The sequence below is a fragment of the Heptranchias perlo genome, chromosome 6 (assembly GCF_035084215.1).
Source record: "Heptranchias perlo isolate sHepPer1 chromosome 6, sHepPer1.hap1, whole genome shotgun sequence".
NCBI lineage: Eukaryota > Metazoa > Chordata > Chondrichthyes > Hexanchiformes > Hexanchidae > Heptranchias > Heptranchias perlo.
The window spans coordinates 110,532,886-110,547,528 of record NC_090330.1 but is presented as its reverse complement, the minus strand read 5'-3'; the positions used below and the strand labels follow the sequence as shown (position 1 = coordinate 110,547,528).

Genomic DNA, 14,643 nt, shown 5'->3' with positions numbered 1-14,643 from the left:
ATCCCACTCTCACTCACTCCCCCTACAACTTTAATATCCCACCCAGTCTAATCCCACTCTCCCCCTCACTCCCCGTACCCTTTAATATCCCGCCCAGTCTAATCCCACTCTCCCCCTCACTCCCCATACCCTTTAATATCCCACCCAGTCTAATCCCACTCTCTCACTCACTCCCCGTTCCCTTTAATATCCCACCCAGTCTAATCCCACCCTCCCCCTCACTCCCCGTACCCTTTAATATCCCACCCAGTCTAATCCCACTCTCACTCACTCCCCCTACAACTTTAATATCCCACCCAGTCTAATCCCACTCTCCCCCTCACTCCCCGTACCCTTTAATATCCCACCCAGTCTAATCCCACTCTCCCCCTCACTCCCCGTACCCTTTAATATCCCACCCAGTCTAATCCCACTCTCCCCCTCACTCCCCGTACCCTTTAATATCCCACCCAGTCTAATCCCACTCTCCCCCTCACTCCCTGTACCCTTTAATATCCCACCCAGTCTAATCCCACTCTCCCCCTCACTCCCCGTACCCTTTAATATCCCACCCAGTCTAATCCCACTCTCCCCCTCACTCCCCGTACCCTTTAATATCCCAACCAGTCTAATCCCACTCTCCCCCTCACTCCCCGTACCCTTTAATATCCCACCCAGTCTAATCCCACTCTCCCCCCTCACTCCCCGTACCCTTTAATATCCCACCCAGTCTAATCCCACTCTCCCCCTCACTCCCCGTACCCTTTAATATCCCACCCAGTCTAATCCCACTCTCACTCGCTCCCCGTACCCCTTAATAACTCACCCAGTCTAATCCCACTCTCACTCACTCCCCGTACCCCTTAATATCCCACCCAGTCTAATCCCACCCTCTCCCTCACTCCCTGTACCCTTTAATATCCCACCCAGTCTAATCCCACTCTCCCCCTCACTCCCCATATCCTTTAATATCCCACCCAGTCTAATCCCACTCTCACCCTCACTCCCCGTACCCTTTAATATCCCACCCAGTCTAATCCCACTCTCCCCCTCACTCCCCGTACCCTTTAATATCCCACCCAGTCTAATCCCACTCTCCCCCTCACTCCCCGTACCCCTTAATATCCCACCCAGTCTAATCCCACCCTCTCCCTCACTCCCTGTACCCTTTAATATCCCACCCAGTCTAATCCCACTCTCCCCCTCACTCCCCATATCCTTTAATATCCCACCCAGTCTAATCCCACTCTCCCCCTCACTCCCCATACCCTTTAATATCCCACCCAGTCTAATCCCACTCTCACCCTCACTCCCCATACCCCTTAATAACTCACCCAGTCTAATCCCACTCTCACTCACTCCCTGTACCGCTTAATAACTCACCCAGTCTAATCCCACTCTCACTCACTCCCCCTACCCTTTAACATCCCATCCAGTATAATCCCGCTCTCCTGGTCACTCCCCGTACCCTTTAATATCCCACCCAGTCTAATCCCACTCTCCCCCTCACTCCCCATACCCCTTAATAACTCACCCAGTCTAATCCCACTCTCCCCCTCACTCCCCGTACCCTTTAATATCCCCCCAGTCTAATCCCACTCTCCCCCTCACTCCCTGTACCCTTTAATATCCCACCCAGTCTAATCCCACTCTCCCCCTCACTCCCCATACCCTTTAATATCCCACCCAGTCTAATCCCACTCTCCCCCTCACTCCCCATACCCCTTAATAACTCACCCAGTCTAATCCCACTCTCCCCCTCACTCCCCGTACCCTTTAATATCCCACCCAGTCTAATCCCACTCTCCTGCTCACTCCCCGTACCCTTTAATATCCCACCCAGTCTAATCCCACTCTCCTGCTCACTCCCCGTACCCTTTAATATCCCACCCAGTCTAATCCCACTCTCCTGCTCACTCCCCGTACCCTTTAATATCCCACCCAGTCTAATCCCACTCTCCCCCTCACTCTCCGTACCCTTTAATATCCCACCCAGTATAATCCCACTCTCCTGGTCACTCCCCGTACCCTTTAATATCCCACCCAGTCAAATCCCACTCTCCCCCTCACTCTCCGTACCCTTTAATATATTATAAGTCGGATAGCCTAGTGGTGAAGGATAGAATACTGGAGCCTGGTCTCCAGTTGCTTCCAAGCTTTTATTCACAGAGCTCAATGTTATATTATCCACACCCTAGATCAGTTCTCGTATGAATAGATACCAGAGAATTCCCAATTGATACGAACCACTTGAACCTAATTTAACACTGTTACAACACCAAGTTATAGTCCAGCAATTTTATTTTAAATTCACAAGCTTTCGGAGATTTTCTCCTTCCTCAGGCAAACATTTGCCTGAGGAAGGAGAAAATCTCCGAAAGCTTGTGAATTTAAAATAAAATTGCTGGACTATAACTTGGTGTTGTAAAATTGTTTATAATTTAACACTAATTGATATAAACCTTACAATTAACGTAATATTCCTCTTTTTCAAGCAACTATCTAATTCCCTTTAAAAGAATGTTTGTCTCTGTTTCAACAATGGTTTCTGGCAAAGGATCCCAGCCTCTGTGTTCCTTTGAGATGAATGAGCTACGATGGGGGCAATCGCCTTCCTCATCGGTGTCTATCTTGTGATAATGTGGAGATGCCGGTGATGTACTGGGGTTGACAATTGTAAACAATTTTACAACACCAAGTTATAGTCCAGCAATTTTATTTTAAATTCACAAGCTTTCGGAGGCTTCCTCCTTCCTCAGGTGAACGATGTTCACGTTTCCAACACCGTTCACCTGAGGAAGGAGGAAGCCTCCGAAAGCTTGTGAATTTAAAATAAAATTGCTGGACTATAACTTGGTGTTGTAAAATTGTTTACAATTATCTTGTGTTACATCTTGTACGCTGACTGTAGTTTTCAAATCCATAAGATAACAGAAACTTAACACAAAGCAACTTATTGCAGTAAACCCATACCATCACTCGCTTCATGGGAGCGAGCCTGTCAGTATTTTACAGAGAGGTGTGTGCATCATTGATTGCACTGCTAACTCTGGGACAACAGGAAGTGTAGCGTTGGAACCCACTGCAATCCACACCTTCATTAAATGTTACAACCCAAAACAGCAGCGGGGTTGTTACCTCACCATCTATGGACAGTTACATGGGGAAGATGGGTATCGAGGGATATGGGCCAAGTGCAGGCAATTGGGACTAGCTTAGTGGTATAAACTGGGCGACATGGACATGTTGGGCCGAAGGGCCTGTTTCCATGTTGTAACTTCTATGATTCTATGATTCTATCTATATCGAATCAATAGTTTGCGAAGAATCTAGTGAGAAAGTACGAGTTCAAAATTAATCTTCTGGTGCCTTATTTGTGTCAACTTTTTGAGTCGTTCTCTGCCCCTTGAGCAAGGCGGGATGTTGAGGGGAAGGAAGGATTTGGGAGTCAAACATCAATAGTTTCCTAGCAAAGAATTGAACTGAGCTGACAACTACAGTAAATGCTAAAATCACACAACAAATTTTGCTGGATGATTGAACACAAGAACATAAGAAATAGGAGCAGGAATAGGCCATTCAGCCCCTCGAGCCTGCTCCACCATGGCTGATCTTCACCTCAACTCCACTTTCCTGCCTGATCCCCATATCCCTTGATTCCCCTAGAGTCCAAAAATCTATCCATCTCAGCCTTGAATATATTCAATGACTCCGCATCCACAGAACCCTGGGGTAGAGAATTCCAAAGATTCACAACCCTCTGAGTGAAGAAATTTCTCATCTCGGTCCTAAATCTCTGACCCCTTATCCTGAGACTATGCCCTCTAGTTCTAGACTCTCCAGCCAGGGAAAACAACCTCTCAGCATCTACCCTGTCAAGCCCCCTCAGAATCTTATGTTTCAATGAGATCACCTCTCATTCTTCTAAACTCCAGAGAGTATAGGCCCATTCTACTCAACATCGTCTCACAGGACAACCCTCTCATCCCAGGAATCAATCTGGTGAACCTTCATTGCACCGCCTCTAAGGCAAGTATATCCTTCCTTAGATAAGGAGACCAAAACTGTACGCAGCACTCCAGGTGAGGTCTCACCAAAGCTCTGTACAATTGCAGCAAGGCTTCCTTACTCTTGCACTCTAACCCCCTTGCAATAAAGGCCAACATACCATTTGCCTTCCTAATTGCTTGCTGTACCTGCAGTTTAACTTTCTGTGTTTTGTGTACAAGGACACCCAAATCTCTCTGAACACCAACATTTAATAATTTCTCACCATTTAAAAAATGTTGAGAAAACAAAAACACTTTCTACCAAAGTGAATAACCTCACATTTCCCCACCTGCCACCTTCTTGCCCACTCACTTAACCTGTCTATATCCTTTTGCAGGCTCTTTGTGTCCTCCTCACAGCTTACTTTCCCACCTGGCTTTGTATCATCAGCAAACTTGGATACATTACACTCGGTCCCTTCATCTAAGTCTTAATATAGACTGTAAATAGCTGAGGCCCAAGCACTGATCCTTGCAGCACCCCACTGTTAACCAATCCTCTATCCATGCTAATATATTACCCCCAACCACATGAGCCCTTATCGTGTGGCACCTTATCGAAAGCCTTTTGAAAATCCAAATATACCACATCCACTGGTTCCTCTTTTATCTACTCTGCTAGTTACATCCTCAAAAAACTCTAATAGATTTGTCAAACACAATTTCCCTTTCATAAAACCATGTTGACTCTGTCTAATCATATGACTTTCTAAGAGCCCTGTTACCATGTCCTTATTGATGGATTCCAGCATTTTCCTGACGACTGATGTCACGCTAACTGGCCTGTAGTTCCCTCTTGCTCCTTTATTGAATAGTGGTGTTACATTTGCTACCTTCCAATCCACTGGGACCGTTCTAGAATCTAGGGAATTTTGGAAGATCACAACCAATGCATCCACTATCTCTGCAGCCACCTCTTTTGGAAGATTGATACAGCTCAAGTACAGGTCTCTAAGATACAAAATACAATTGGTCTTACCGTGTTGCCAACTTATGGCAAATGGTCCCACTGTCAGTGATGACTTCACTAAGCCTCAGCTCCAGGTGAACTTTGCCCTGAAATAATTATCACAATGTCGAGTTACGCAATGTGCAGTTCAGCTGCATCAAGAAAATACTGTGATTTCTCTCTGAAATTTACTTTCTAATGTAGAAAGGAGGGACTTGCATTTATATATCGTGCCTTTCACATCCACAGGACATCCCAAAAACACTTCACAGCCAATTCATTCATTATGTAATGCAGTGATGGTTCTTACGTGGGCAAACACGGCAGCTGATTTGCTCAAAGTTCTTCAGTTTTTGATGCGGTTGTTTGAGGGATAAATATTGGTCAGGACACCGAGGAGAACTCCCCTCCTCTTCTTCGAAATACTGCCATGGGATCTTTTACATCCACCTGAGAGGACAGACGGGGCCTCGATTTGGATGTAGAAAGTCCCTCCTTTCTACATCCAAAAACTGTCACCTCCGACAGTGCAGCGCTCCCTCGGTACTGACCCTCCAACAGTGCAGCGCTCCCTCAGTACTGACCCTCCGACAGTGCAGCGCTCCCTCGGTACTGACCCTCCGACAGTGCAGCGCTCCCTCGGTACTGACCCTCCGACAGTGCAGCGCTCTCTCAGTACTGACCCTCCGACAGTGCAGCGCTCCCTCAGTACTGACCCTCCAACAGTGCAGCGCTCCCTCGGTACTGACCCTCCGACAGTGCAGCGCTCCCTCGGTACTGACCCTCCGACAGTGCAGCGCTCCCTCGGTACTGACCCTCCAACAGTGCAGCGCTCCCTCAGTACTGACCCTCCGACAGTGCAGCGCTCCCTCAGTACTAACCCTCCGACAGTGCAGCGCTCCCTCGGTACTGACCCTCCAACAGTGCAGCGCTCCCTCAGTACTGCCCTGGAGTATGGGCGGTGGTAGTGTAGTGGTTATGTTACTGGGGTGGTTATCCAGAGGACTGGACTAGTAAATCAGAGAACAAGAGGTATAGAATATAAAGGTCGAGATGTAGTGGTGAATCTGTATAAAACGTTAGTAAGACCACAGATGGATTACTCGAGGAAGGATATTGAGGCAACAGAGAGGGTACATCACAGATTCACCAGGATGCTGCCTGGTCTGAGGAAATATAAATACAAAGAAAGACTTAGAGCAGAGGAGATTAAGGGATGATTTGATAAAGGTGTTTAAAGTTATGGGAGAGAACAGATAGAAACAGACAGTTTCCGACCATTATGGGGTCTTCCACAATTGAACGTAGGATATACGATTAAATGTTAGAGATTTGGGGTCAGAGAGCAGGAGAAACTTTTTTATACGGAGAGTTGTGAGGCTGTGGAATTCACTTCCGGAGTTAGTGATTGGAGCAGAGACCAGGTCAACATTGAAGAATGGTTAAATCGGTGGGTGCAGGAAATGGGGGTAATGGGAGATGGGAATACTCCTCGTGTGGAGAATAAACACCAACGCGGACTGGCTGGGCCGGTATAGAACTGCACAAAAACATCCGTTATAAAGAGCCACAAACATTTTCTTTCTAATTAAATAGGGCAAGTTACCAGTGCTACACAAAGTATGAAAAATGAGGAATACAAATTAAATTAATGCAAGACAAAGAAGAGAATAAATAAAGCAACAACAGCTTGCATTTATACAGCACCTTTGACGTAGTAAAACGTCCCAAGGCGCTTCACAGGAACATTAATCAGATAAAAAATAAAGAGAGAGAGACAGGGTGGAAAATAGAAGATGTAGATGAGGTCAGTGGCGTGCTCACTCTGTGCCCAGTGGTAAATACACTCTGACTCCACTCTGGAGGTTTCTTTACACCTTTTTGCACATTGACCATTTGTTTAAAAATATCCCCAGCTTGTTAGGACAGAGGGGAGGAAACGCTAGAGACCTTGCAAGCTCTTTCAGTCCAAAACCAGATTGTTGCTGCAATTAAATGATCAGAATAATATTAAACTGTGAAAAATGGCAACAAAGGAGGAATTCAGATGTCGAACAGTCTTTCCGATTTCATGCCTTTACTTTTGTCGAAACCAACCAAATATTTTGAGGGAAAGAAATCTCTTCAAAATAATCATTGTAACATTTTGAGCTTTTTTTTTCCAAAGCATTAATTTTCTGCAAAAAGGTAATTTCACCCACAGCCATTCATCTTACCTTCGCATGACATTGTGGCTGATTGCCTAGCCACAACTGGCAGCTTGACACATGGAGAAAGTCCAACCGCAAATGCCTGCCAAAGCTGGGATTTAAATCCCGGCCTGCCAGCTGATTCTGCAGGATAGTATCACTGCAGATGCCAGCTGATTCTGCAGGATACTAACACTGCAGATGCCAGCTGATTCTGCAGGATAATAACACTGCAGATACCAACTGATTCTGCAGGATACTAACACTGCAGATGCCAGCTGATTCTGCAGGATACTAACACTGCAGATACCAGCTGATTCTGCAGCATACTAACACTGCAGATACCAACTGATTCTGCAGGATACTAACACTGCAGATGCCCGCTGATTCTGCAGGATAGTAACACTGCAGATGCCCGCTGATTCTGCAGGATACTAACACTGCGGATGCCAGCTGATTCTGCAGGATACTAACACTACAGATGCCAGCTGATTCTGCAGGATAGTAACACTGCAGATGCCAGCTGATTCTGCAGGATACTAACACTGTAGATGCCAGCTGATTCTGCAGGATTCTAACACTACAGATGCCAGCTGATTCTGCAGGATTCTAACACTGCAGATGCCAGCTGATTCTGCAGGATTCTAACACTGCAGATACCAGCTGATTCTGCAGGATTCTAACACTGCAGATACCAGCTGATTCTGCAGGATACTAACACTGCAGATGCCAGCTGATTCTGCAGGATACTAACACTGCAGATGCCAGCTGATTCTGCAGGATACTAACACTGCAGATACCAGCTGATTCTGCAGCATACTAACACTGCAGATACCAACTGATTCTGCAGGATACTAACACTGCAGATGCCCGCTGATTCTGCAGGATAGTAACACTGCAGATGCCCGCTGATTCTGCAGGATACTAACACCGCAAATGTCAGCTGATTCTGCAACATACTAAAACTGCAGATACCAGCTGATTCTGCAGGATACTAACACTGTAGATGCCAGCTGATTCTGCAGGATTCTAACACTACAGATGCCAGCTGATTCTGCAGGATTCTAACACTGCAGATGCCAGCTGATTCTGCAGGATTCTAACACTGCAGATACCAGCTGATTCTGCAGGATTCTAACACTGCAGATACCAGCTGATTCTGCAGGATACTAACACTGCAGATGCCAGCTGATTCTGCAGGATAGTAACACTGCAGATGCCAGCTGATTCTGCAGGATTCTAACACTGCAGATACCAGCTGATTCTGCAGGATACTAACACTGCAGATGCCAGCTGATTCTGCAGGATACTAACACTGCAGATGCCAGCTGATTCTGCAGGATTCTAACACTGCAGATACCAGCTGATTCTGCAGGATACTAACACTGCAGATGCCAGCTGATTCTGCAGGATTCTAACACTGCAGATGCCAGCTGATTCTGCAGGATACTAACACTGCAGATGCCAGCTGATTCTGCAGGATTCTAACACTGCAGATACCAGCTGATTCTGCAGGATACTAACACTGCAGATGCCAGCTGATTCTGCAGGATAGTAACACTGCGGATGCCAGCTGATTCTGCAGGATACTAACACTGCAGATACCAGCTGATTCTGCAGGATTCTAACACTGCAGATGCCAGCTGATTCTGCAGGATACTAACACTACAGATGCCAGCTGATTCTGCAGGATAGTAACACTGCAGATGCCAGCTGATTCTGCAGGATACTAACACTGCAGATGCCAGCTGATTCTGCAGGATACTAACACTGCAGATGCCAGCTGATTCTGCAGGATAGTAACACTGCAGATGCCCGCTGATTCTGCAGGATTCGAACACTGCAGATGCCAGCTGTTCCTGCAGGATACTAACACTGCAGATGCCAGCTGATTCTGCAGCGTACTAACACTGCAGATGCCCGCTGATTCTGCGGGATACTAACACTGCAGATACCAGCTGATTCTGCAGGATAGTAACACTGCAGATACCAGCTGATTCTGCAGGATTCTAACACTGCAGATGCCAGCTGTTCCTGTTGGATACTAACACTGCAGATGCCAGCTGATTCTGCAGGATTCTAACACTGCAGATACCAGCTGATTCTGCAGGATTCTAACACTGCAGATGCCAGCTGTTCCTGTAGGATACTAACACTGCAGATGCCAGCTGATTCTGCAGGATTCTAACACTGCAGATACCAGCTGATTCTGCAGGATACTAACACTGCAGATACCAGCTGATTCTGCAGGATACTAACACTGCAGATGCCAGCTGTTCCTGCAGGATAGTAACACTGCAGATGCCAGCTGATTCTGCAGGATACTAACACTGCAGATACCAGCTGATTCTGCAGCATACTAACACTGCAGATGCCAGCTGTTCCTGCAGGATACTAACACTGCACATGCCCGCTGATTCTGCAGGATACTAACACTGCAGATGCCAGCTGTTCCTGCAGGATAGTAACACTGCAGATGCCAGCTGATTCTGCAGCATACTAACACTGCAGATGCCAGTTCACCTGACTGCTGTTACCTGTAACTCTACCATCTGATAACTGCCTTAAATTCACTTCGGAACGATGATACCAGAACTGAGTGGTTATACCTATCAGGAAAGATTGAACAGGCTGGGGGATCTTTTCTCTAGAAAAGAGGAGACTGAGGGGTGACCTGATCGAGGTCTTTAAGATTATGAAAGGGTTTGATAGGGTAGACGTAGAGAAGATGTTTCAACTTGTGGGTGAGACTAGAACTGGGGGCCATAAAAATAAGATAGTCACTCTTAAATCCAATAGGGAATTCAGGAGAAACTTCTTTACCCAGAGAGTGGTGAGAATGTGGAACTCACTATCACAAGGAGTAGTTGAGGTGAATAGAATAGATACATTTAAGGGGAAGCTCGATAAACACATGAGGGAGAAAGGAATAGAGGAAATGCTGATAGGGTGAGATGAAGTTGGGAGGGAGGAGGCTTGTGTGGAGCATAAACACCAACATAGACCAGTTGGGCCGAATGGCCTGTTTCTGTGCTGTACATTCCTTATAATTCTTTGTACACAGTGAAATTCTTCCTGTCCTCGTTGCCGCTGTTGTTTCACGATGGCACATTGATAGGGTGAGATGGAGCAGGGGTGGGAGGAGGCTCGTGTGGAGCATAAACCAGTTGGGCCGAATGGCCTGTTTCTGTGCTGTACATCAAATGCAATTCTATGTAATCATGGAGCAATACCGAGGGGTGAGTTTCCGAGTCTCTGCTCCCAGTGTGGAGCCTCTCTAGGTAGGAATGCCGATCATCGACAGGATTTCACACCACAGGGCTGATTCTGCAATCCATGCCTACATCGAGTGAGGCTTCACGTCAGGAACAGAGCCTTAAGAACATAAGAACATAAGAACAAGGAGCAGGAGTAGGCCAATCGGCCCCTCGAGCCTGCTCCGCCATTCAATAAGATCATGGCTGATCTGATCCTAACCTCAAATCTAAATTCATGTCCAATTTCCTGCCCACTCCCCGTAACCCCTAATTCCCTTTACTTCTAGGAAACTGTCTATTTCTGTTTTAAATTTATTTAATGATGTAGCTTCCACAGCTTCCTGGGGCAGCAAATTCCACAGACCTACTACCCTCTGAGTGAAGAAGTTTCTCCTCATCTCAGTTTTGAAAGAGCAGCCCCTTTTTCTAAGATTATGCCCCATTGCAAAATTACTCCCATCAACTGCACACTACAAGGAAATAAGAAATACTGGATTGCTGAGACAGGAAGGAAAAGTTCTTTTTAATATGGTAAATCTATGTTCATTGGGGAAATGGATGTCAGTGCTAAAAAGTAAATACTTTGCCACTCTTAACATCCAATGACCTGGAAATTGGACCACCTGCCACCCATTTTTCGGGCGCTACGCGGCCTAAGGCCCCAAAATGGCGGGAAGGAAGCGGGTGCACATTTTTGGCCGGAGGTGCGCCAACTACCATATTGGGTGAAGACCAACAAGAAGCCCCGAAGCAGGCATTAGGCGTTTGGCCTCTAGCCAAGCTGTTCCAGTACAGCTACAACACTGGCATCCACCCGACAAAGTGGAAAATTGCCCAGGTATGTCCTGTCCACAAAAAGCAGGACAAATCCAATCCGGCCAATTACCGCCCCATCAGTCTACTCTCAATCATCAGCAAAGTGATGGAAGGTGTCGGCGACAGTGCTATCAAGCGGCACTTACTCACCAATAACCTGCTCACCGATGCTCAGTTTGGGTTCCGCCAGGACCGCTCGGCTCCAGACCTCATTACAGCCTTGGTCCAAACATGGACAAAAGAGCTGAATTCCAGAGGTGAGGTGAGAGTGACTGTCCTTGACATCAAGGCAGCATTTGACCGAGTGTGGCACCAAGGAGCCCTAGTAAAATTGAAGTCAATGGGAATCAGGGGGAAAACTCTCCAGTGGCTGGAGTCATACCTAGCACAAAGGAAGATGGTAGTGGTTGTTGGAGGCCAATCATCTCAGCCCCAGGACATTGCTGCAGGAGTTCCTCAGGGCAGTGTCCTAGGCCCAACCATCTTCAGCTGCTTCATCAATGACCTTCCCTCCATCATAAGGTCAGAAATGGGGATGTTCACTGATGATTGCACAGTGTTCAGTTCCATTTGCAACCCCTCAGATAATGAAGCAGTCTGTGCCCGCATGCAGCAAGACCTGGACAACATCCAGGCTTGGGCTCATAAGTGGCAAGTAACATTCAAGCCAGATAAGTGCCAGGCAATGACCATCTCCAACAAGAGAGAGTCTAACCACCTCCCCTTGACATTCAATGGCATTACCATCGACGAATCCTCCACCATCAACATCCTGGGGGTCACCAATTACCAGAAACTAAACCGGACCAGCCACATAAATACTGTGGCTATAACAGCAGGTCAGAGGCTGGGTATTCTGTGGCGAGTGACTCATCTCCTGACTCCCCAAAGCCTTTCCACCATCTACAAGGCACAAGTCAGGAGTGTGATGGAATACTCTCCACTTGCCTGGATGAGTGCAGCTCCAACAACACTCAAGAAGCTTGACACCATCCAGGACAAAGCAGCCCGCTTGATTGGCACCCCATCCACCACCCTAAACATTCACTCCCTTCACCACCGGCGCACAGTGGCTGTAGTGTGTACAATCCACAGGATGCACTGCAGCAACTCGCCAAGGCTTCTTCGACAGCACCTCCCAAACCCAGAACCTCTACCACCTAGCAGCACAAGGGCAGCAGGCACATGGGAACAACACCACCTGCACGTTCCCCTCCAAGTCACACACCATCCGGACTTGGAAATATATCGCCGTTCCTTCTTCGTCGTTGGGTCAAAATCCTGGAACTCCCTACCATCTCCCAGCACTGTGGGAGAACCTTCACCACACGGACTGCAGCGGTTCAAGATGGTGGCTCACCACCACCTTCTCAAGAACAATTAGGGATGGACAATAAATGCCGGCCTCGCCAGCGTCGCCCACATCCCATGAATGAATAAAAAAAAGTCCCTTTGTATATGCAAATAAGAGGCCTAATGCAGTGAGGTCCTCGCTGCAAGATTGGTTTGCCCCGAGGCAACCTGAACCATTGCGGGAAACACTCAAGGAAACCGGGCCTAGGGAACGCCTGTCAACAGAGAAGGTAAATAACTTACCTGAATGTGAAGCCAGCAGGAGCAGGAGTGGTCTTTCTGGCCCCACAAATAAAGGTTCCCTGATCACCACTCCCAACCCCCACCCCATCTCTCCCAATTCCCACTCCACCTCCGCCTCTCCCCAACCCCCGCCCCGCCTCTCCCAACCCCCGCTCCATCTCTGCCTCTCCCAATCCCCACCTCACCTCCGCCTCTCCCAACCCCCATCCCACCTCCACCTCTTCCAAACCCCGCCCCTCCCAATCCCCAACCATCTCCGCCTCTCCCAACCCCCATCCCACCTCCACCTCTTCCAAACCCCGCCCCTCCCAATCCCCAACCATCTCCGCCTCTCCCAACCCCCACTCCACCTCCGCCTCTCCCAACCCCCACTCCACCTCCGCCTCTTCCAAACCCCGCCCCTCCCAATCCCCAACCATCTCTGCCTCTCCCAACCCCCACCCCACCTCCGCCTCTTCCAACCCCCGCCCCTCCCAACCCCCACTCCATCTCCACCCCTCCCAACCCCCACCCCATCTCTGCCTCTCCCAACCCCCACTCCATCTCTGCCTCTCCCAACCCCCACCTCAGCTCCGCCTCTTCCAACCCCCGCCCCTCCCAACCCCCACCCATCTCCGTCTCTCCTAATTCCCACCCCATCTCAGTCTCTCCCGACCACCGATCCTCCCCCTGCACTACGTACACCCAAAACCGGCCGCTCCTAAATTTCAAGGCCACAATCTTAATACAGCGCGATCCAGTCAGACCATGCAGTGTGAATTTTATTACTACACTGCTTCTCACTGTGGGACATGCAAAGATTTATTCATTTAAAAGAGTGTTGTATGTTAGGAGAACAAGTTTATTTATGTACCAGCAGTGGGTAAGGAATACACTATTTATTTTTCAGAAACCAGTCAGAAAATACTATATCACTGCTTGAGCTGATCTGATACAAATTTCTTTCTAAATCCTCTCAGTGACGATGTGACTCTCCGCCCTGCTTAACAAATGGGCTGCATATAGTGACACCACTATTCCCGACTAGAACAGAGATGATTGGTTAATTCCCCCGTCAATCACGCCTGGAGACCGCACTGCTGTAAGTGACTGGGATTCATTTTATGCACATAATTTGTATTCTGTAACTGTCCTCCACTCATTGCATTTTGCTGGAGCAATCACCCTGCTTTTATTGGGAGACGTTGCTGTAGTTTCGGTTATGAGTTCTGTTTGCTGTGGTTCGTAGAGACTCTGTTTAAATAGACTCTGTAGACTGTTTGCTGGAGTACGCTGTTTAAATAGACTCTGTTTGTTTTGCTGTTTACTGAATAAATAGACTTTGTTCGCTGTAAAATAGACTGTTTGCTGTGAATCTTGCTGTAAGTCCTGCCCCACCTCCAACTCATTGACTGACACAGCGTGTCAATAGACACTCTGAATAGCAGAAATTCCAGCTCACTATGAACAATGGTGCCATGAAATATATTCATCTCAATTTCTCTGATTGAGAAATATGAAGAAAACAAATTAAGCGTTTGTGATCTGTTTTATTTCCCTCACATTAGTCACACAACTAAACTCACCTGAACTTCTGAATCAGCGTCCACAGGCTGAAGTGGGAACCAGGTATCTCGATTATGGTATTTCTGAAGTTCCTCTTTCTTGATGGCAACTTTACCTGCAAAGAGACAACAGAAAGGCATGTGTAGTTAACGATTCCTCCTTTTCAAAAGTACTCCACCTGTTCGTGCACTGAATTTAGCTGTTTTGTCCTGTAACTACCCAAAATGTTACAGTGGTATCTTCAAGGTATGCTGAATGTAGAA

At 47.4% G+C, this 14,643-nt stretch overlaps 1 protein-coding gene across 2 annotated transcripts in view; it reads right to left on the bottom strand.

Moving 5' to 3' along the window:
• Positions 1–14,643, bottom strand: part of rasa3 (RAS p21 protein activator 3) — a 121,110-nt gene that overhangs the window by 49,046 nt on the left and 57,421 nt on the right. For both annotated transcript variants that reach the window (XM_067986636.1, XM_067986635.1), the window contains exons 4-5: positions 14,401–14,495; positions 5,008–5,084 (exon numbers count right to left, since the gene is read on the bottom strand). In XM_067986636.1, coding sequence (XP_067842737.1) covers positions 5,008–5,084; positions 14,401–14,495 — 172 coding nt within the window. The remainder of the gene's footprint in view (positions 1–5,007; positions 5,085–14,400; positions 14,496–14,643) is intronic.